Raw genomic sequence first — 22,778 nt, forward strand, 5'->3', positions numbered from 1 at the left:
TTTAGGGACTGTCATAAAAAATGTGCAGAGGAATTTGAAAAAAAAAAAAAAGACAAACGTACCTACAAAGACAAATAAAAAAAAGTTATTCATAATTAATTTATTTATCTTCGATACTAGTTTAGTAGGCTTAAATAATGTTTAAGATCCACAATCATGAAGTATAAAGGTTAATGATAATGCACGTTTTAGCCGTTGTTGCACTTTGTAGACTCTCCCCGAAGCCCTTATAGCGGAAGTAAAAAGTCTACGTGGGGAAGAAAGGTTGGTCTGGCTGTGTTTGAACACCTTTCCAACTAACAGCACCCATGTCCAATCCAGCCTCGCTGTGTCCCTGGTCGATACAGTCTCCCTCCTCCCCTGGGAGCCAAATGAACGCGCTGAGCGGCATCCGGGGCGTATAAATGGTGCGGACCTAAGGCGGTAATGCTGCGCCGGGTTCGGCAGTCTCTCCGTCAGGTGCTGTTACTGATGGCTCGGAGACCAGACCTTCTCTGCGGGGCGATCGTTCTCAGCGCCCTGCTCATTCTGGCGGTTAAGTTCACCTGCAGGTACCCACAGCTTTCTGATCTTATAGCGACAGCTTTGCAGCTTTTGGGACATATGTAAGATCCGGACGCCTGGTTGTTTATCAGCTGGCTTGCAGATGTGCCATTTGATCCAGTCATTGTAGCTAATCTGAAACTGAGGGACAGGCGGATTAACAAATGCGATTATCCATTTAAAAAGTCGCAGTATATTTGCGCCTCTGGTGTTCATATATATAGAACTATTAACTATTTTTGTGCTATTCATTTGATTCAAGCGTAGCAGTTTTAACCACTGTACACGCACTGTGTGCAGCACCCGATGGTGAGGTTATCTATGTGTTGTCCCAGCTCTTATTTTAAAATGCCAATTACTTAAGATAAAATCTATACGTTTCCCTTTGGAATCGTGGGTTCTCACCGGGTACTCTGGCTTGCATGCGTGGTCTGCGTCTCTTGTGCGTCAGTGTTGCGTCAATGTCAAATCGTTTTCCATTGATAAGTTTGAATTTATTAATTTCTGATCTTCATCATGGTTTGAGGTTGAACAACTTTTATTAAAAAAAATGTTTTTAACACATTGGTTCTGTTAGGCGAAGCATTGATAATCCAGCCAAGAGTCATTCTGATCAATGCTGATCAGTTCAGGTTCTAACAAAATTTACAAGATTATAAAATCGACAGGGGTGGAGCTAGATGGGGGGGATTGCCATGGCCACCCCCCTACCATTTATTTCCTGCTAATACAGATGGTGGCAACAGCAATCTCAAGTGGAATATTCATAACATTAAAATTTTTCATATATTAACAATTACTTGACAACTAAAACACTATGGTTAACTATGCACATCAATATATAACATTCAATTCAGTTTATTTCTATAGCGCCAAATTCACAACACTTGTCATCTCAAGGCACTTTACAGTTAAACCAGATCATACAATCAATGAGATACAAAGTTTTCTATCTAAGGAAAACCAGTTGATTGCATCGACTCATTGACTCAAATACAATCTCTCACACTAAGCATGCTTGTAGCGACAGTGTAGAGGAAATACTCCCCTTTAACAGGAAGAAACCTCCAGCAGAACCAGGCTCGGTGTGAGCGGCCATCTGCCGAGGTCGACTGGGGTTCAAGGAGACAGAAGCAGAGATACAAAAAGCAGCTGTAAAAGGCGGCCCTGTCCAGGAAACACACAGCCAGGCAGACGAGCTCCGAGCCAGCTCCCATGCCAGAGGACGAAGAGAGCACATCCACTCAGTCACGGTCAGAGAAACAGGACCACACCGGAAAACAGCCTGATCTCCAGCATCTATAAACAAGGGTGTTGATGGAAGCAGCGCAGCTGATGTTTCTCTCCAGGATGGTGTCACAGCCAAACAGGAACATACGAGGCAAAGCTACTCTGAGGAAAAGAAGAGAGAGCATAACGTTAGAGATTGAACTAACAGATTCTGCAGAATAGGAGAATAGAGATAGAATGAAGCAGAATGATGAAATGGGGGTCCCTATGTCCTCCAAAGTCTAAGCCTATAGCAGCATAACTATAGAGATAGCTCAGGTTAACCTGAGCCACTCTAACTATAAGCTTTATCAAAAAGGATTAAGCCTAGCCTTAAAAGTAGACGGGGTGTCTGCCTCACAGACTAAAACTGGTAGTTGGTTCCACAGGAGAGGAGCTTGATAACTAAAAGATCTGCCTCCCATTCTATTTTTAGAAATTCTAGGAACCACTAGTAAACCTGCAGATTGAGAGCGAAGTGCACTGTTAGGAACATAAGGAACAATCAGATCTCTGATATAAGATGGAGCTTGGCCATTTACGGCTTTATATGTGAGAAGGAGGATTTTAAATTCTATTCTTGATTTAACAGGAAGCCAATGAAGAGAAGCCAGGATAGGAGAGATATGATCTCTCTTTTTAATTTTCATCAGAACTCTGGCTGCAGCATTTTGGATCAGCTGAAGGCTTTTAACTACAGCTTGTGGACTTCCTGATAATAAAGAATTACAATAGTCCAGCCTTGAAGTAACAAATGCATGGACTAGGATATTTCAAATTTTTGCAATATTCCTCAGATGAAAGAAGGAAATTCTAGATTTCCATTAAAGATGATAAATACAGAATTCAAGCAGAAATAGACTTGGTGTTTTACGAGGTAAAGAGAAAAGTCATCTAGGAGTCTTCAGTGAAATCATAGATAAATAACTATTTTAACAAAAACTTATTAAATAATCAATTTATGTAGACATTAGTATTTTTATATATAAATTTTATGCAGAATGATTACTGATAAAAGTAGGTCAGTAATGACGATGGAAAAGATGTTCGCTCAAACCTGAAAGAATTTTATCCACTATACCTTTTATTTAGAAAGCAAAGATGTTAAATATATGCGTCTATTTGTTAGCTAAGGCTGTGGGAAAGTATAGTTTGTCTTTATTTAGAAAATATGGATGTTTTGCTCGTTAATTTTCCTGTTGGAACAGTGGAGATTGACACTGAGGTTCTGGTGCCTATCCGCTTCCGGCCACCCTTTAGTGTACATTGGTTATTGCCTGGCCAGCCTTATAAAAATGCTCTGGCTACGCCTCTGAAGATCGACACTAAGCATATAAGTAATCACATAAGATTGCTTCTGATGGTTAACGATAACATTGTAAGGTTTTCATTTTTAATGTAAAAATGGTTAAAAATTGAGTTTCAAGTGCAAAAACAGCAACTATTATAGGAGATGAATATCATTTCTAACATTAGATAAACCATTTTGGTCTGTATTTCTGTGTCTCCTACATTTTAGAGTTCCGTAAAAATTCAAAAAATATCCACTGGACTTGGTTTTCAAGATTTGAAGACGTTTCGCCACCTCTCCAGGAACATTTTAGAGTGTTTTTCACCATTGCACTGTTAATTTCATGTTCTGAGATCTATAGGTTACCATGTATATTTACCAGAAGTACATAAAACCTGAGGCAGACTGTAGTTTGCATATAATCTGAAGCGTATCCTGTTTTCTTAGCTGGTACGGTGGTGTTTGTGGTTTCTTTCTTAGCACAGCACTTATACCTTCTATAATAGAATTCTATATCTTAACTCACTGTGATCAAAATAATGAGCTCTGATTAGTTGATTTATTTCAATACTCCATTTGGTATTGCCTAAAACCTTGTCTCTGATGAAGCTTTCCTAATTAACCCCTTTTTCCTTACTTGTGATCAGTTGCTGCTGACGTATATGACCACTAATTCAGCAAAGAGCTATTTAAATCAAAGCATAAAATTCTAGAAATGTAGTTATTGACAGATCATTAGTGGCACTAAGATGTATTTCCAATTAAAATATTTTTATATAGAATTATATTTCTACTTAATATGACTGAAACAAAAGTTACTAGTTAATAACTTAGCTGAGATATTTAAAAGGACTAAGAAGTCTAAAGTAAACCTGTGATTAGTGATTCATAAATCAATTAATCTGCAGGTTAGGGAATTTTGTGTCGTTATTAATTGCATCAAAACTGAAATCTCCTTTTTCTATTCAGTAAATTCATTTTTAAAAGGCGTGCTCCTTTACAGTCATTGTTTATAATTTAGTAACATTTAAATCAAGCTTAGTATCAGTTGCATCAAGGGTTGTTTTAATCCTTGCCCTTATCTGTTGGTAAAACTTCTATGTTTAAATGTGCAGCAAACTGTCTGGTTGATGTTTAAGTGCAAAATAAAAAAAATATAAGTAAAATTCTTTGTGTGTTGTCGACCTGAGAAGTGCAGTTAAAAGTGGATGTCTTTGATTTGATCAGCTCAACTTTTATTTATGCTTTTAATAAAAAGAAGTGCAATGGTTTCAAAGTTAATTAACTCATTTATTTTCCTTTAATTTTTCCGCCTTTAGCCGTGCTAAGGATGTGGTGGCTGCAGCTCGGCCGCCTGTCCGCTTCTTCTCTGCCGAGGCCCCGGTAGTGGACCTCTACTTGGGTCAGCTAGAACAGGTGAGAATCACAGAAACGTTGTGGGATGAGGAAGGCTGAAAACTAAAATTCACTTTATCACCTTTGACTTTACCCTGTGGGTCGATATAAGATGACAGCACAAACACTAAACAAGGTATGAATCTGAAGACAACAAAAAGCCTGGAGGTCTAAATACTAATATCTATTTTTGGGAAAAAGTATCAGATGCAAAAGATAACAAGCTGGCTTTTGGTATGCCCAAACCACTTAATTAGATTAGATTAGATTAGATTCAACTTTGTCATTTCGCAGGTACAGGTACAAGGCAACGAAATGCAGTTTAGGTCTAACCAGAAGTGCAATAGCAGCAAGTGCAGGATAAATAATGGTTCCATAAATACAGGACATGGGTTTCTACTGAATAAATATAGAGATGAATAGCATTATAAACAGAATTTTACTAATAGATTTGTCCTATGAATATAATATGTAGATAACTAGTGTTATGAACTAAATTTACAGCTGGATATGTACCGAATATAATATACAGGTGGATATTACTATAAAAAGGGTTTTTACAGATATGTACAATAGCATAATGTACAGATGGCTTTTACTATAAAATGAATAAATCAAGTTTGGACAGAAGCTATCTAAATTAAAGTGCAGTGGAAGGTAATTGCATATTACAGTTAATGTACGGTATTGCAAATGTATATGTAAACAATTGGTACTGTAAATACAAGCAGCATCCAGAGGAAACTCAAATTCATACAATTATTTTCTGCAGGTGGAATGCCTTCGGAGCATGGCTGAGGTGTCTCTTATTTTCTTTTACGCTCCTTGGTGTGCCCACTCCATGGCTGCCCGGCAGGAAGTGCAGCAGGTTGCTAAGAAACTGGCCAAACAGGTAATGGAGATGAAGAGAAAACTGATTCCACCACCACTACGCTGCAGGAGCATTTTAATGGGGAAACGGCTACAGACAGGCTGCTTAAACAACAGCTCCTATTTTATTTTCTATATATTTATTATCTATTATTTGGGGGTTTCCCCTTGTTTTTTGGGGATTATTGCTAGATGGGATTATCTAAATGGGGAGGCTTATTTATTTTTTAACCTTTATATAAAGGTACTTTCTGCAGGATTTTTTTCCTTCTGATTCAAATGTCAAGGTTTTATTTTGATCTTCTAATTTAGAATCGATTATTCTCAATCTCATGATCTAATTCTGTATTTTCTAAAATTTGATTGCTGTATGAAACATTTTAGCTTTAATGTAAGTTACATGGCTATGGAGTCATGCAAGATATTGATACTACATTTACAGTCATCAGCATAACTAAAATAATGTTAGTTAATAGAGGATTTAAGGACAGTGTAAAATACATTTATTTCATGACCCCATGCCAGTGTGTAAAGGTTTCCACTTCATCTTGTGCACCATGCCATATCCAAGCATGACTTGATATTTTTGTCAAATCCACATTGGTAGTAAAATAGTGCTCTGTCTCTTCTCAAACCAACCATTTTACCACATTAAGGAGTTGCATTAAGCATTGATGATGAATGGTAATGTGTTTGCTTGTAGAAATTAAAAAAAAAATGTCTGAAAGCATCACTCTTTTATTTTCTTTTTAAACATGCTCTTGTAAACAGATCAACTTATCTATCCAGTCAAATACTTATCACTGAGCTAACCAAGCAATTATTGGTTAAAAATGCAAATGAGGTTTCTGTTATCCCATTTTATTTAATTTGATCACCTTTATAGTGACTTAGACACCATGCAATTTGCAATACTAAAAATAAAAGTTGTACATTTTGTGAAAAAAAAAGAAAAAAAAAAAAAGTTCAGTACTTACAGTGCTTTAAAAAAAAGATCATTTTGTAGGGTGTTTTTGGTGAACTTTGGCTGAGAATATTTGAATATTTAATTTGCTCTAATTTCATTTGTGCAGCTTTACTGGTTTCTATGTTGCAGGTGCAGTTTGTGGCTGTTAACTGCTGGTGGAGTCAGGGGAGATGCAGGAGGCAGAACCGTTTCTATCACTACCCCATCATCCATCTGTTTTATAGAAGGTAAAGAAGAAGAGCGGAAATAAAACAAAAACCACAAGAAATAAAGAGCTTTCTTTGTCTGTCAGTGAATGTAGCAGGCGGTTATCTATTTGATGCGCATTCCCACACATTCAAATATTCAGGGTGTAATTTAAGAGGTTCAGTTTCATTTTTTTTAGTTGGCAAAAGTAGGATTCAAATTTGCTTACCTTATTGCTATGAAATCACCTTAAAAGCTTCACAATTAACTAAATTCTAATACACTGCAAAAACAATCTGGAAATGGGTAAAACATTATTAAATTAAATGTTTTTGTCCTTAATTTGAGTATGTAAATAAGGTGATTCGCCAATAGAATGACTAGTTTACTCTTAAAATAAAATGATTAGATAACATGCACCTGAAATAACACAATGCAATAGTTTCTTTTCTTATTTTCATGTAAATTGTCTTGCTCCTTTGGCAACGTGTCTCACTTGCCGCCTCAATTCAAGAAAAAAATTCACTTATTTTAAGAAAAATTACTTATTTAGATTACAATGTTTTTGCAGTGTAGCTATCACAATGGATGTGTACAATCATGGAATCACAAAGGAAGACTGGATGAATCGCTCCCTGCTTGTCAGTAGTATATTTGACCAGTTGGAGGGATTCTTGACTGTCTGACAAGGCAAGATGTAGCTTTTAGCAGCTGAGATTTACAGAGAGAGATGGATAAATATAAATACACTTTAATGTTGATGTCACCTTTTCAGTAGTGATGTTTTGATTACATTATTTTCCTATAGCTGACCTTGAGCTCTGCAGATGCAAATGATTCAGATTGTTTTATTGGTACATTAGTAGAGGTGACGCTGCTAAGATGGAGTACTGTAATGGTCATTGGAAACATCCTAAACAAGCGTCCTAAACTTTTTCAGAATTTTATGAACTTTTTTACTGGGCAAGAAATGAACTCTCTGCGTTTAACCAATCCTTGGGGAGCAGTGGGCTGCCATTGTGTGGCGCCCAGGGAGCAGTGTGGGGTCAAGGGTCTTGCTCAGGGACCCAGAGTGGCAGTCTGTGGGAGTGGGGCTTGAACTCAGAGCCTCAGGACCCCAAGCGCAATGCCCTAACCACTAGGGTGACTTACCACCTCATCTAGCCAGCCGCTTAAACGTTACGTAACTATTGCTTATTTGTTACCAGTTAGCCTTGCCAAGATGAATTGAAGCTATCTGTTTTTCTGTATATATATACTTTTTACAGCTGAGTAGTTTGGTGATTTATTTACTGTTTGTGTCGCTGCAGGTTTGGACCAATAGAGTACAGAGGTCCCTTTGTGGCTCCGTATATTGAAAGCTTTACTCTCAGAGTGATCACACCACTAACTTACCTCCCGACCAGAGCACACCTGGAGGACTTCCTGTCCTACCATGAGGTATTCTATGGTTTAAGGCTAGTAAATGGAGACTTGAATGAACAAAAGGTTGCTTGCTGATTGTCTCTAGAAACTGAGGAGCTTTAAGGATGGTTTTAACTATCATATTCAACCTCCTGTTTGGCTGCTTACCTTCTGCTCTCTGTTCTCTAACCTATTTGCAGCCTGGTGTTGTGGGATTCTTCCAGTTTAATTCCTCTCCACAGCCGCCTGGGTATATCACCTATCTGTCCTCTGCCCTGCAGGCACTAAGAAGAGGTAAGAAATAAACCCACTGTTTTATGATGATACTGTTTTCTCTATAATTCTTTGAGGTTTTTTTTTTTTTTTTTTTTGGTACAGCCATATAGGAAGAGATTAGATTGTGATGGTCGGTAAAGTAAAGGGAAAAATTAGGTGCACTTTACTATTATTTGCTTGAAGAACCGCCTATTGGATCAATAAACCCTAGATTTATTTTTTCCCTGCTGTCTGATAGGTTTTTGTCAGGCTTCAGCTGTAGGACAGATCGCCTCTATTCAGACTCTTGAATACTTTAGGATTCTGAGGAGTTTAGGGCTAATCATTATTAGTCGATTTCTCAGCTTATTTGGTTATGGAATCGAATGAAAAATGAAATATAGATACTGTAAAAAATGCCATTTGTGGAAAGTATAATGGCTCAGCATTTATTAAGCACACTGCACCAAATAGCTTTACCCGCTTCAGTTTCTGAAGCGCTTTACAAAAGTATAAAATTTGTTGTCGAAGAAATAATTTTTTTTTCTTTTTTTCTTTTTTTTTACATTTATGCCATTTACAGTTCATTTAAAATGAATGTACAATAAAAAAATTGTGTTAAACGTTTGTTTAAAGGTGTGTTAAATTAGTGATAGCATCTCTTTAAATTCATCTTTCGATTATTCGATGCATTATTTAATTGCTAAAACAATAACTGCAGCCCTAGATTACTTCATTATTAATCTCACATGGGAGAAATGTATCTTTCCATTTAACCCATCCTTGGGAGCAGTGGGCTGCCATTGTGTGGTGCCTGTGAAGCGGGGTGGGGTTAAGGGTTTTTCCCAGAGATCCAGAGTGGAGGCTGTGGGATCAAAAAGGGTACTTGCAACCTTCTCAGAGCACAACCGTACTGCTCTATCCACTAGGCCAACACTCCCCTTTATAAGAATTAGCCCAGATGATCACTCGTCTACCACCGTACCTGACATCTGTTACAAGCTGCTTATGCTAATTTGCTGTTTTTGGTTTTCTGTAGAAATGACTCTGTGTGCATCTTTGATATATATTTCCTTTTTTAGCCTCTTTGTTCTAAAAGTCTTGCGGGTTACTTTAGATGGAATTTGGCAAATCTAATTTCTTCTTTTTCATCTCCTTGCATTGCTTTCTCTTTTTTATACCCTACATGTTTCTTAATACAAACTTCTTCCAATAGCAACCGAAAGAGGAAAAAAAACAAAAAAACAGAAGGAGGTGAAAGAAACAGGCCTTGAAAGGCAAAACATATCAGATATTTACCAAAGCGAAAATTTAAGACATATTATATTATCAAACGGGCTGCGCTGTGGGTAGCACTGCTGCCTTGCAGCAAGAAGGTTCCTGGTCCGTTTCCCGGCCCTGGGTCTTTCTGCATGGAGTTTGCACGTTCTCCCTGAGCATGCCTGGGTTCTCTCCGGGTACTCCGGCTTCCTCCTACAGTCCAAAAACATGACTGTTAGGTTAATTGGTGTGAGTGTGTGCGTGAATGGTTGTCTGTGTTGCCCTGTGATAGTCTGGCTCGTGCATTGACAGCTGGAGAGAAGCACCAGCACCCCTTGCGACCCCAGCAGGGATAAGCGTGAAGGAAAATGGATAAATGGATGGATTATTAAACATGTTTCTAGTTTTATCAGAAAGCCTCACATTTTCTTTCTTCTGTCAAGAAAAACTTCAACCATTCCTGAGACTGACTGCCTCTGGCATCTCCTTCAAACATCCATGCCTCTTGCTTCCTCCTTTGCTGATTTGATAACAAACAAATTAGTTTCCCATATAACTTTGTGTTCTCAGGTAATAGTTTTACTTTGTATATTTTATCTTGCAGATTTCCATGGCATTGTGAGGTTTGGAGTTGTGACGAGCAAAAACGTAGCAGAGACCATCTCAGTTGGAGAGGATGAAACGGTCTACCTGCACAGAAAGTTTAACTCCTCTTTGGTAGGCAGCATCACCGGCCCAACTAAATATTTAAATCGGAAAAACTAGAATGTTATAAAATGGAAATTACACTTTTGCTTTGTTTTTTTCTTAAGATTTTTCCAAGAAATAAGCGAAACTTCACATCAGATGCTATCTGCAGTTGGGTGTTTGAACACTACCAGACGGCCCTTCGGTGGCTGCATCCGCCAGGAACCAAGTCGCGCATGCTGGAAGAGGAGTTGATGAAAGGCCCCGCGCTGCTTCTGTTCATGCCACACAACCCTCTGCAGTCTGAGCCAAGTGCTGTACTACAGCAGGTGATCACTCCTACACCACATGGCGTCATTAAGCATTTATTTGCTCTTTGAAATGAACATGTTTCACTAACTGTGGCCCAGAGGGTAGCCGTCTTGCCAGATTCCAGGTTCCTGTTGCTACATGTCGATGTGTCCACTTAAGGATGTAAACAAGCAATTGACTAACTATTACTAACTGTTGATTAATGTTTTAGATTAGATTAGAACTTCATCCATCTGATTAATTGGTAACATCTGCTTTTCTAGTAATGCCACTGTCATCCACTACAGCTGTTTATCATATGCAGAGCCTATCATATGCACTGGTTTTTGCAAAATGCCAGCGCAAAGGGCTTCTCAAGCAGAAACATGAATCGATCCAGCGTGGTCCGGAAAATTTCAATAGTTTCATGACAAAAATGAGGCAGAATGGACTTTATGTGGTTCTGTTTGTAAATATAATATATCTTATAAATAGGTCTGAACAAAATTTCTGTGCTTTTTTTGGAAGTTTAGGATTTGATTATAGAAATATTAGATTTCATAAAAAAAAGGAGAGCGATATATCAGTTAGAATCCAAGTCATTGAAAGAAGTGGTTAAAGGACAGAACACACGGAATCCGATTTTCTGTCCGATCAGACAGAAAATCATGTCGGACGAGCGCTTATGAAAGTTAACGGGAATGATCACATCCGACATATTTTTACGAAAGGGGGCTGCGTAGGTCCAACTGAGATAGACCCCAGGTCTATTTTAGTCAGGCTACACAGCAATTCAGCTGCAATTTCATGGGTCTGACAGGAAGAGAGACACGTTTACAAAGTAAAACGCATCCGCTTTGGGGGAAATTATAAAATAAAATCTTTTAATTGCATGGGAAAACTGTCGCAACTCCCAGAGTTTAATCATGTGTAAGGCATTTTCTTTTTTTATTCGGTCATTATTTAATACAGCTGGCACAATGGATTGTTAAAATATGGTTATGCACTTTTTTAGGTCAGGATTAAAAAAAAATACTATCCCTTTATCCCTTGTTTCAAAAGAAAACTCAGTTTTTTAAGAAAATGCTCATCAATTAATCATGTGTAAGCTTATGTGCCACAGGGTTCAGTGTTCGGTTACCTTACGTTTTATTTTGAATAATTTTTACCTTTGGCAAAACTTGGCTTCTCCTTTAGCAGTTTGTCGTAAACCCTCCACTGAGTCATTATTGACATCTTTCTATGAGAACCTGTTCAGATCAGCTCATTAGAAATTGTTGTTAGATTCTAAGCAAATTAGTAAAATGTTGTTTTTCTCTTTATTTTCTTTAGTTTGCAGACATCGCAGTGCGTTATCATTCCTGCGACCGCTCCAGCTCAGATGACCACTTCCCCTCTTTAACCTCACTGTGCTGCCAGTCCGTCCTCCTCCCAGAGTCCAGGACTAATATTTGTGAGGTTTGCCTCAGACTGTCCGGGCCGAGCCTCCCCAACCTCTCAACGCTCTGCTCATTTCCTTCAGTTTCACAAGGAAACACATATGGGAATCATATTAGACACTGCTGCCTTCACCAGCTACCTTCTCCGATTTCCATAAAAACTTCAGAGGGCTGTAGTGACTTTGTGAACAGCTACAGTCCCTTTACCCAGTTCAGTGCCTGCTGTAAAACAGTAGAACCTCAGCTTAACGAATCTAAAGCCAAAGAGGAGCTTACCTCTCCTCCTGCTCCCTCCATCGCTCCATCCCTCTCTCCCCAGCTGGAGGACGACGGCATCACAGGGCTTCAATGTCGATCTAACAGGACTCTCAGGTTTTATGTGCTGGATGTTGGTCTCAGCTGGCCTCTGGCAGCGAGGCTCGGAGCTTCCAGCTACAGCAACTCGTCTCAACACAAAGAGGCATCCACCGAAGGCGGCAGGAACTGTGATGGGTCGTTTGTAGCGATCGTGAACCTGAAGGATGAGGTTCATTACGTCCTACAACGCAGCCCAGCAGCTACATTGACAGAGTCTTTGGGTAAGGATAGTTATTAGTAAAACATCAGATGGAACTTTTTGTAGAAAATATCCACAAACTAGGACTTGGCTCAAGAAAGTTAAGGGTGAATGAAATATCTTTTTTGTTTTCCACTTCATTTGTTATTCTAAATCAGAAGAAAATTAACAATTTTGACTGAAATCCAACAACGTTCATCTTAACCAAAATGTGTCGACCACACACCTGATTGGTGTTTATTGACCAGAACCACTGCTTTTTTATTAACAGTGATAGCTGCAAGTTTAACTTTAACTTGCTGAGCATCGAACTCATTTTCACGTATTATTTTTATTTTTATTTTTTTTTAGCTCAAAATAAACAAATGGTTCAGTGCATTCAAATATTTTAAGAGGGTCAAGATTAATAGAATATTCTTGTAGGACGTCGGCACTGTATGTTTTCAAAGCACAGCCATGCATACATTTTTATAAAACAATTAATCGAAATAATTGTGATTATTAGATTCGATTATTAAAATCATCAGCTACTAATTAAGTAATCAATTAATCCTTACCTGGAGTATAGAGACTCTAAAATATGCCTTTAGCTGACAGAGCGACCTAGAGCAGCAATTATAACAAAATTGTAAAATAAATAAATGCTTTGCATTTAAGATTAAAATAATGTTTTTCTGCCAGTCAATATGCTCTATCCACAACTCCTAAATTGGAAAAAATGTTTTAATTTCTTTAAAAAATCTTTAAGAAAAATTTTGCTATCAGAATATGATTTGAAAAAATAATCAACAAAGTAATCGATTTGCAAAATAATCATTAGTTGCAGCCCTAATTTATTGTCCTGTCTAGAAGAAAAGGCGAAACCAATGTGTGACGTCTGAGACCCTTTGCTATCTTAAGTTGGTACCAAGGCTCAAAAGCTTAAACAATGTTCTTTTTTTAGCCCTTTTTTTTTGCTACCGTTTTTTTTTTTTTATTTTTTTAAGCTTGAATCTAAGAAATGTAACACCAAGCAGAAGCTGTAACACATTAGGATCCCGCAGCAGCTAACCTCCTTTTCATGTGACTTCAACCTGCTTTTCCTACTATTATTGACTAAAGTAAATATTTCTGTTTTGGACCTGCCACAATTTATGTAAAACAAAATAAAGTTGTAAATGTTGTAGGTGAACTAACAGGATGATCTGTTCCTGCCTCACCTCTCCACGATTAATTTGGTTGACATTGAGAGAAACAGTCCTAAATAAACAGGAGTTAGAGATTAAATTCAGGACATTTATTTATGAAATTCTAGTCAGTTTATTTAAATAGCACAAATTCACAACAAATATCATCTCAAGGCATTTTACACACACAATTCAATCAAACCGTCCAGTCAGATTGGTTCAAATTTTCTGTCTAAGGAAAACCAGCTGATTGCATCGACTCATTGACTCAAATGCAATCCCTCACACCAAGCATGCTTGTAGCGACAGTGGAGAGGAAAAACTCCCTTTTAACAACAAGAAACCTCCAGCAGAAATGTGTATATCCATGAGATGGCACAAAAACCTGCCCCTTTCCCTAAAAATGTTCAGAAGCAGTCTGAAGCATTCACCTCATCTTTTATAAGATACAGTGTTTACTCCTTGGTCTGTTTCTCAAAATACACACCTTGACCAACCTGGAATAATCCTCTGGATCTGAACCTTTTATTTATCATCACAAGTATCTTAGAGCCAGAGGGAGAATGTTATTGTTCTCTGTCTGCAGCTGCGAACAACAGTAGCTGACCCTATAAGCGCAGCTTAGACCAGAGCGATCCCTCAAGCTGATAACTGATAGCTCTTTTCATTGATGGGGTTTGTTGCTGCAATAGATACAGATATTTTTAGCAAACATTAACTTGCTGCTCATTCCATTATATTCTTGAAACATTGTTCTAATGATCTTCAAACATAAGCATACAGCTTGCAGCCTCTATTGGTTTGGACTCAGATTTGTCTGTTTATTTTTCATTTTACAAGGGTTATATCATAAAGCAATATAACTGTGGGCTTATCAATACATTTCCTCTTGTTTAAGGCTATAAAAAAAATATTTTTTACACCTTTTTATTCTATATTTACACGTTCAATTTTTCACCTAGCACCTATCCTTAAATCTGGTTGTTTTAGTTTTGTTTTTATTAGTTTTATTATTTTTCACCCTAATCCCAAATGTGTATCTTTCAACAGAGGCGTTCATCAGGAACTTCAGCTCGCCCCACAGCCATCTGCAGAGATATTTGGTTGGAGACGTGGACAGGAAGAAAGGTGGAGATCATGCTGGGCATTTGGAAAAGGAGAAGAAATCTAAGAACCTCCTTATCACAGAGTTGACCACTTCCTCTTTCGTGTCATCAGTAATGGACCAGGAAAAGGTGAATAAAATACCTCTGTTTACATCTACACCGCGTATTTCTGATGAATGATTTTTTTCTACATGCATCAGAAAATAAAGCTGAAATAAATAAATCTGGCTAGCTATTAGATATTTTAGAGGGATACGTTTGAAAATTGATTTGGGGATGAAATTACCTAGATGAGGTCTATCTGTTGCTCCATTAGCGATCCATATATTAACTATCTATTGGTTTGCCCCTTATCTAGCCGTTCCACTGTCCATCTGCCTTTTCTTTCTCGAGTCTCCATATTTAAATTCATCACCACATTAGAAATTCTTCCCATCAATTCATGGTTGATTCTTGTTTTTTAATTAAATCCGCTGTCATACATCAGTAATATTCTGTAATCTTTTTAAATAACAAATATGCAGGAGCTTTGCTAATAGTTAATCAATATTGACTGGAATATGTTGAAATGATTTTTTAGTTTATAGTAAAACAATGTGACAAACTCTAAGTATGAAGAGACTTAAGGCTTTGCAATGCGGCACTATAACTGCAATAACTGATGTGCAATCACTATTTAATAGCCTGTGCAATAATCTGTTGAATCTGTTAATCTGTCTCTAATCTGTTAAATAAGAGACTTCAGCTGTTATATATTTATATGTGGACGCATTGCACATAATACCCCCCATGCACCTTTTCCTCCTTTTGGCACCTTCTTTTTGACCATTGAGCCAATGTGAAAAGTGAATTTCTCCAATAAAGTCTATTTTAACTGTTGCAATCTATACAAAGGGAGGCTCTTTTTCAGTCGTGTTTTTAATGGAGAACAGAAGTTTGATCATCTCAGAGCTTCCAGGTAATGTGGGTTGGCTCTTTCCTAACAGGATGTGCTGCTGTTCTACTACACTCAGTGGTGCGGGTTCTGCTCCGTCCTCAACCACGTCCTCATCCAGCTGGCCCGACTGCTGCAAGGAAACGGCACTGTCACTGTTGCAAGGTGCAGTTTCTGCAACGCCGTTTTGTTTTGTGCTTGTTTCCCTTTCAGTGGTGATGTCAGATGTTCTGGAAGGTCTCTGTTTTTTCTTCAGGGTCAATGTTGCTCGTAATGATCTTCCCTGGGAGTTCATGGTGGATCATGTCCCTTCAATCCTGCTCTTCCCTAAATACAGGTGAGAATATTTACAGCTTTGCACACAATTTTGCCCGTATTTATTGTCAAAAGAAAGTTTGAATTTCAGTGCAGTTTACAGTCAGAGTCGGGGAACTGATATAATCTTTGTTTTAAATTAGTTAATCTCAGATTCATTTGATCATTCACAAAATGTTCTGTAATTTTCATCATTTTCTTTTCTTAGAGAAGCAGTTTTTTTCCATTTCCTAGGACAGAAATGGAAAAATAAATACATTAGCATAATTAAATGAAATTGGAAAGCTATAAGGAAAGAAATTTCCGCCTGTTTTATAGGGTTGCTACGCAGCCTGGAAGAGTCTGGACTTCGATGTCAAGGATTTCCAGGGTGGGAAAAATATAGAATGAGATATTTGTATGCAAGTAATGTTCCTTATCACACTGTTATGTCATTCCTTCCTTCATATTCCATGTCATTTTTATTTGGATTTCCTCCCATCACCTTTCATTTCTTCTTTAAATCCTGTTTCCTACCCTCCTTCCTTACTCTTGCTTTCTTATGCCCAACCTGCTTTTTTCCCCTCCTATGTTTCATTTTTCCAGGTTTCATATTTAATCACTGCTTGTTATAGGAATATCCACCATAAATTCAGATCAGTTTTATTTTTAGTTGTAATTTTGATTGATTATAACATTGTCACTTATTTTTTATTTTATACCTTCATGTTGTTTGCAACGATCAACCTGTAGAGGGATTAGCAAATGGAAATCAGCCTGTGGTTTACAGCTGCTGGTGAATGATAATGGGGATGAGAGCGTAGGAAAGCCTTACATAAACATATCACCTGATTGATTGACAATTAGGAGGACCACTTATTTTGATGATCCACACAGAAAAAGAGCATCCTCCACTATAACTTTAACATTGGTAACATCTGTCCAGTTAATATTCTTCCTCTAGGCCCTGTGGTTCATTCAGTATTTCAGTCTCACTGGCAGCTGTTCCCCACAAAGCCAGGCTGTTAGCTGGTTTTAAATAAGATATAACTTGCCAAGAGAGGTCTAAAAAGTTTGAGATGCGCTCCTGGTGTTTATTTTTTTTTTTTGCAGTTCCTTTGTTCATTGCATGGTTTGATCTTTCAGAAGAATTTGGGATAATAACTCAGGTTGACTGGAAGCTTTACTTAATATTTTCCAGCTGTGAACAGTCTTATTCTCTGTTGTAGGATATTTTTTTATTTATTTATGTATTTGGAAACATTGCACAGATCCTTGAGCAGCAATAGTTTTGTTCTCTCTGGGATTTTTGATGATGGTCTTCCACCCTGGCATTGTGTGAACAAACTTCTCCTTCTACCAACAAAGCTGCTTTTACACAGCTGCTTATGATGCTTTATGTATGAGCACATGGCTAGCACTTCCTCTGTTCATTCAAATTAAGGTCATATCAGTTTTTTTTCCACTCAGCTGTTAAAATTTGACTATTTTATTAAATAAATAAGGACATTTTGTGGGTGTTTTTTTGTACACTTAAGATACATTTTTGCTCTTTGTAACTAGACTAAATCCCAGTAATGAAGCACAGTTTCTTTGTCCCAATGAATTAAAAAGTTTTATTAAGTTAAATTCTATTAGTCATTGTTGCAGTTCTACATAATTTTTCCTTTTCTTTAAGGAAACATCTTAGTGTGAAGTATCCAGAGGACCTTCCCATCACGCTGCCAAACCTTCTCCGCTTCATCCTGCAGCACTCTGACTCGCTGCATCATCCCAACAGATCCTCCTCAGGAACGCAGGGATCTAGACCCGGCTCCATCCTCCAGTCAGAATTCCTGGCTCTCCAGCGTGAAGTCCAAGCACTGCATCACGCCCGCGAACGTCTCTCGCAGCAGCTGGCAGAGCTGTGGCGTAAGAACAGACAGCTGAAATTTGACATGCGCAGCGTTGAGCAAAGTCTGGAGAAGGAGATGCAGGAGAAAAGCCGGCAGCTCGCCGAGGCGCACAGGAGGCTACAGGAACTGGCAGACACTTCTGAGACGCTGCTGAATGAGAACGTGCTGCTCAAAGTCCTGCTGAGGGCCCTGAAGGATAGGACAGAGCCTAGAGGGGAGGCAGAGGCGGAGAAGGAAGAGACAGTACAGGAAAAAAAACAGGTTTCCTGAGTTCAACTCTGCAGGGATGACGGACGGGAAGAGGAACCTAGAAAATGAAGGACTGGGGATGGAGAGGGGAAAAAACAAGCTGTGATTAGACTTAAGATGCAGAGAATGATTTCACCTGGAAAGAGGACGTCACATTTGCTGTTAACTCTGAGACTAATTGGACTCTTAAAAAGGAGACAAAGATGGAAGGAGTTTCACTAATCCACGAATCCAGCCACTTGTTGAAACACACTAGTTCAGGAATTCAGTACAAGATTTGCTTCTGAATATTCTTTCTCAGCCAAATGCATCACTTTTGATTCCTGTGAACTTTAAGGATAGTCCCAAAGTTCAACACTAATAAAGAGGGAATAAAAAAACAATTGAAGCCAACAAGTTTGGCTCAGGTGGAAAATAATTCACCTCAGGCTGGCTGCTTCCTGTCATCTTTCACAATAAAAGCCATGCAATTAAACAAATACCGTTATTTTAATAAAGAAGCTACCATATCTCTTTATGTGAACTGAGAAATGGAGGATATTGCTTAAGTCTTTGAGATAAATCTACTGAATGAAGTGTCTTATTTACACCGCGATCCCAAGTGTCAGATATAAGATGTTTTTTTGTTTTGGTTGTGCATTTTTCCGTTTTTTTTTTTTTGTTTTTGTTTTTTTGAGGAAATATTTTCCTCAAATCCTGATAAACGCGTAAAAAAAATATTTTTCACAAGTTGTTTTTCAAATTTTTTGTGTGTCGATCAAAGTAGTCGCAATAATCAAGGCAGATAAGATGCTTCCATGTTTTTATCCAATCAGTTGGACGTTTTCCTAATGACCTGAATGAACCTGCAGATTTTTGTATTTTTTTTAACTCGGATCTCTGCAAAACTTTGTGTAACAAGAACCATTATGTGACATTTTTTCTAACTTTTTAAGAATGCTTTTAAGCAAAGTGCTCCCTCAGTGAGCTTAACAGCATTTATGTCTGTTTTTTTTATTACTCAGCTTGAAGGGGATATAATGAGGGGGTTTGTTTAAAAACTGATTTATTTTTACAAAAACATTTTAAGTCACTGAGATATTTCTATTTAACATTCAGGGTTTCAGAATGCTGCAGTTGTTTACATGTGAAATATTGCACCAATTTTTACTGATTAAACATCTTTCTGTCTTTTTGATGGTCTTGTTTTAGTTTACATCAAGCATCATTAAACATGGTTTCCCTCCCCAGCCCAGTAAAACCAACGTGGTCTCATTTCAATCTAATTGTAAAGTCATAACAGGTTTTTTTTATAGTTTTAAATCCACAAAAGATGACTTAAAAAGAAAAAAAAAAGGGGGAAAAAAAGGGAAAACATCCCAGGAAATAGGAGTTAACTACCTTCATTTGCCCTGTAGTTTTATAGGAGAATCAGAACAGGCATGTAGCACACTTCCTCTAAAAAAAAAAAAAAGCACCTCACAAATATGTCCTCTGGTAAAATTTTGACATAATCTAGAATCACTTTCATATAAAGTTACTGGTAAAAAAAAAAAAAAAAAACTCTTATAAGGTGTTAATGAGACTCCGTTAGAATAGAATTGAATAGAAAATCCCTTTATTGTCCAAATATGGGGAAACTTTTACAGCAGCAAAAGGTTCTTGCAGAAGTGGTCACACAAATGTCGGACCTTAAAAAAAGTGTATAAAAATAAGACAAGTGTTTTTACAATATAAATAGGTGCATCTGGAGAATAAATCATATTACAGCTGTGGACATTTTTACAGTATTGGACATGTAGAAATAGCAGCAAAACCAAAGCTGTGCAAAAATGACAGCAGCACGTTGTTTAGGTGACTAAGACAGAAACCGCATCTTTTATTGCTAAACAAAATGTTGTGGCAGCTGGTGTCCTAATACAACCCTATCCTGATTCATAGGTTTATAGCAGGACTCGTCTCATGAAATTTGCAAAGAGGAGGAATACATTTCTGAAATGCAAATGTATTTCCATTATATGCAACCTTAAAATGCAATCGATACAGCATCTTGTAAAATGTCTCACATTCTGACGAATGGATAGAAAGACTGTTGGTGACAGGAAATACAGAAGATTGTGATCTTAGAGACTTCACCTTTACGTGGGGCACATGCTGGTTGGTCCAAAAAGCTGCTTGCAAGAATTACAGCTGCTTAATTAAGGAAATCTCTGTACTGTGGAATAAAAGATCATCAGTCTGATCTGTTTTATGGCTTTTTTTTTTTTTTTTTGCATTCGTCAGAATCAAGAAGCGTTCACATCTGTATAGTTATGTTCAAAGTGAGTCTTTTGGGAGTTTCTTAATGCTCTTTTGTTAGAATTATGCACTTGTGTTTAATCACATAAAATACAATAGAAGTTGTGGTTGCAATGCAGTAAAATACAAAACACTGTTACTGACAAAGGTTATGCTGTTGGAACACTGCTCTGCTCAGAGGAGAACTGAATTCTACAGCTAATTTGGATGAACAGGAACATGTGCTGCTAATTCCAGACTGAATATAGCAGCTTCTGTCTTCTCCAAGGGTCACAAGTCTCTCAGAAACAGAAACCTTTATCTGCTATCACACTAAGTGGATATTTTATAAAAAAAAAAAAAACTTTTTGTTTTGTTTTTTCTGTCGACGAATCAAAGCCATGCTGATATACAAACCATATTTATTGTTTAGATGTAGATCAGCCAGAGGAAACATTATGATAAAAATGTTGGTTCCAGTGCTGTTTATACTCTTTCGGAGCATCTCATGACTCCAATGAGGAGGAGGCGCGTCCCTGCAGAGCAGCATCTTTCTGGGATTATTGGCCAGTCTAAAGCCAAAATCATCCGTCTCAGACTGTAAGTAGTAGTTCAGAATCCCTTTTTACGATTTTGATTTTGTGTCACTTAGATTTATTTATTTATGGGATCCATTTAATGTAAAATGACCTTGAATCTGTTTACTAATGGAGGCTAACAAATATTCTTCAAAATAGTACTGCTGTACAATTATGGGGCTGTTTTTTAAATGTTTTAATGGAGAAATACAGTTTATATTGTATTTTTATTTCTAAAATCATGTTTTTTTTCATTTCATTATAAATAATATGGATTTTGTGCTGTACCTGTTTTTACAGGAAAAATGTCTAACATACAAGTAGCTGTTGGTGAGTTAATAACATCATTTTTTTATGTTTCAAAAATGAATTTTTCCCCCCCTATCGGCTTTTCTTTAAATCCCTTGTTCTCTGCAGCAACAGTTGGCCCTTTAGGAGACAATCCAGTTCAGATTGCCTGCCCAAAGTGCCACCAGACAGTCCTCTCCAAGGTGGAATATTCCTCTGGATTACTCACCTACCTTTTCTGTGGAGGACTCTTTCTCTGCGGGTAATGTGTGTGGGGGATTTTTTAAATAATAATTTCGCAGTAGTTAAGATAAATGTCTGAGTAGGTTAGCAAAAAAAAGAAAAAAATTCATAGTTCAAAATTTTTTGCACAAAGGAAGCAAAGAAATTAATTACCAATATTGATACTTTTGCTTTGTCAAGCTCCATGCACATAATCGTTCGTATTTTAAACCTAAATTCACAAAAAAAACCCAATGATGCTTATAAAATCAAAGCAATGTTACCTTTTAAAAAAGATCCTCAACTCATCTCCTATAAATGTAAGATTAGATTTAAGATACCATAACAAAAGGTTTCTTTAGTTTGATCAGCGAAAATGAAGAGCGTAAAGAATTAACCAGATGAGGTGTTGCTGTTTAACTTTTTATAACGCAGGTGTGGACAAAGTTATATTAAACGTCATAAGCTTTTTTGAAAACACTAGGTTTTCCTATAAAAGTGTCGCCAACCCGTCTTTAAAAACGGAAAGTTTTAATTTCTTTTGTTGTGTGAATTTGAAAGCAAAGTTTTATTAGCTTATTATTGATTTATTAATGCCTATGATTTGTTTAGGGGTCCTTTAAGTCATGCCAATTTCTGATGCCTTCTCCTGTAAAACAGAATATGAAGGCTTTATTTAAATTCTGTGCTACTTTTCTTTTTATATCAAACATTATTGTTGATGGTCAAAGTCTGATCCCCCCTATGAAAACTTTCTATAAGCACCCTGATTTATTGATTACAAATAAGCACATCTGAGGACATTTCTCTGCTGGTGAGGAGTGATAGCCCATCAACTTAATTACAATAATAACTAATTCAGATCTAATTAAAAGGTGGTTTATTTTATGCATTGAGTTTAGTAGGTGGTTCTGAATATATATCTATTTTGTTCTCCAGTTTTGTTTTAGGTTGCTGCCTCATCCCGTTCTGTGTGGACCGTCTGAAAGATGCCAAGCACACCTGCCCAACCTGCAAGACTATCCTGGGAGTGTATAAACGCCTATAACCAAATCTGCAGCTATAAGCTGTCGGATAGGTTAAATGCAACCTGATCTGAAAAAAATAAAAAATATTCTTTAATTAAATAAGAATTGTAGTCATTTCTAAATTCCTATTCCTTGCAATGAATGAGGGTGTACTAAATGTGTGCAGCAGTTTCACCACTAGATGTCATCTGAGCCCAAAAAATTGAGTTGTACCTGTTCATAGAGACATTTAAAAAAATGTTTGATTAAACTGAAGAAATTAAACAATGATATTAATATATCTTTTCAATCTTTTGAGAACAAGTAAACTGGGCAAAATAAATGCTTTTCAAATATTTGTATTTCATTA

At 37.2% G+C, this 22,778-nt stretch overlaps 2 protein-coding genes across 2 annotated transcripts; both read left to right on the top strand.

The window, feature by feature from the left end:
- The first annotated feature begins 218 nt into the window (after window positions 1–218).
- On the top strand, window positions 219–18,261 carry txndc11 (thioredoxin domain containing 11). Its single transcript, XM_038286870.1, has 13 exons — window positions 219–551; window positions 4,423–4,519; window positions 5,271–5,390; window positions 6,465–6,562; window positions 7,832–7,961; window positions 8,126–8,219; window positions 10,045–10,157; window positions 10,253–10,456; window positions 11,751–12,435; window positions 14,630–14,814; window positions 15,672–15,784; window positions 15,876–15,956; window positions 17,592–18,261. Exons 1-13 carry the CDS (start codon window positions 427–429, stop codon window positions 18,076–18,078), a joined length of 2,532 nt encoding a protein of 843 aa, XP_038142798.1. The 5' UTR covers window positions 219–426; the 3' UTR covers window positions 18,079–18,261.
- A 2,470-nt stretch (window positions 18,262–20,731) lies between these two features.
- Window positions 20,732–22,764, top strand: LOC119784681 (lipopolysaccharide-induced tumor necrosis factor-alpha factor homolog). The gene is made up of 4 exons (XM_038286868.1): window positions 20,732–20,913; window positions 21,192–21,221; window positions 21,309–21,441; window positions 22,341–22,764. The coding sequence occupies exons 2-4, from the start codon at window positions 21,197–21,199 to the stop codon at window positions 22,447–22,449; spliced, it is 267 nt and encodes an 88-aa protein (XP_038142796.1). The 5' UTR covers window positions 20,732–20,913; window positions 21,192–21,196; the 3' UTR covers window positions 22,450–22,764.
- Window positions 22,765–22,778: the final 14 nt, after the last annotated feature.

Source organism: Cyprinodon tularosa, unplaced genomic scaffold (assembly GCF_016077235.1).
Source record: "Cyprinodon tularosa strain WSP-4 unplaced genomic scaffold, ASM1607723v1 ctg231, whole genome shotgun sequence".
Taxonomy (NCBI): domain Eukaryota; kingdom Metazoa; phylum Chordata; class Actinopteri; order Cyprinodontiformes; family Cyprinodontidae; genus Cyprinodon; species Cyprinodon tularosa.

Excerpts from the sequence above, each read along its gene's own strand:
- txndc11 (XM_038286870.1), top strand. The coding sequence starts at position 427 with ATGCTGCGCCGGGTTCGGCAGTCTCTCCGTCAGGTGCTGTTACTGATG. Across the intron at positions 4,520-5,270 it reads ACTTGGGTCAGCTAGAACAG|GTGGAATGCCTTCGGAGCAT; the intron begins GTGAGAATCACA and ends TATTTTCTGCAG. Across the intron at positions 15,957-17,591 it reads CTGCTCTTCCCTAAATACAG|GAAACATCTTAGTGTGAAGT; the intron begins GTGAGAATATTT and ends CTTTTCTTTAAG.
- LOC119784681 (XM_038286868.1), top strand. The coding sequence starts at position 21,197 with ATGTCTAACATACAAGTAGCTGTTG. Across the intron at positions 21,222-21,308 it reads TAACATACAAGTAGCTGTTG|CAACAGTTGGCCCTTTAGGA; the intron begins GTGAGTTAATAA and ends TGTTCTCTGCAG. Across the intron at positions 21,442-22,340 it reads GGAGGACTCTTTCTCTGCGG|TTTTGTTTTAGGTTGCTGCC; the intron begins GTAATGTGTGTG and ends TTTGTTCTCCAG.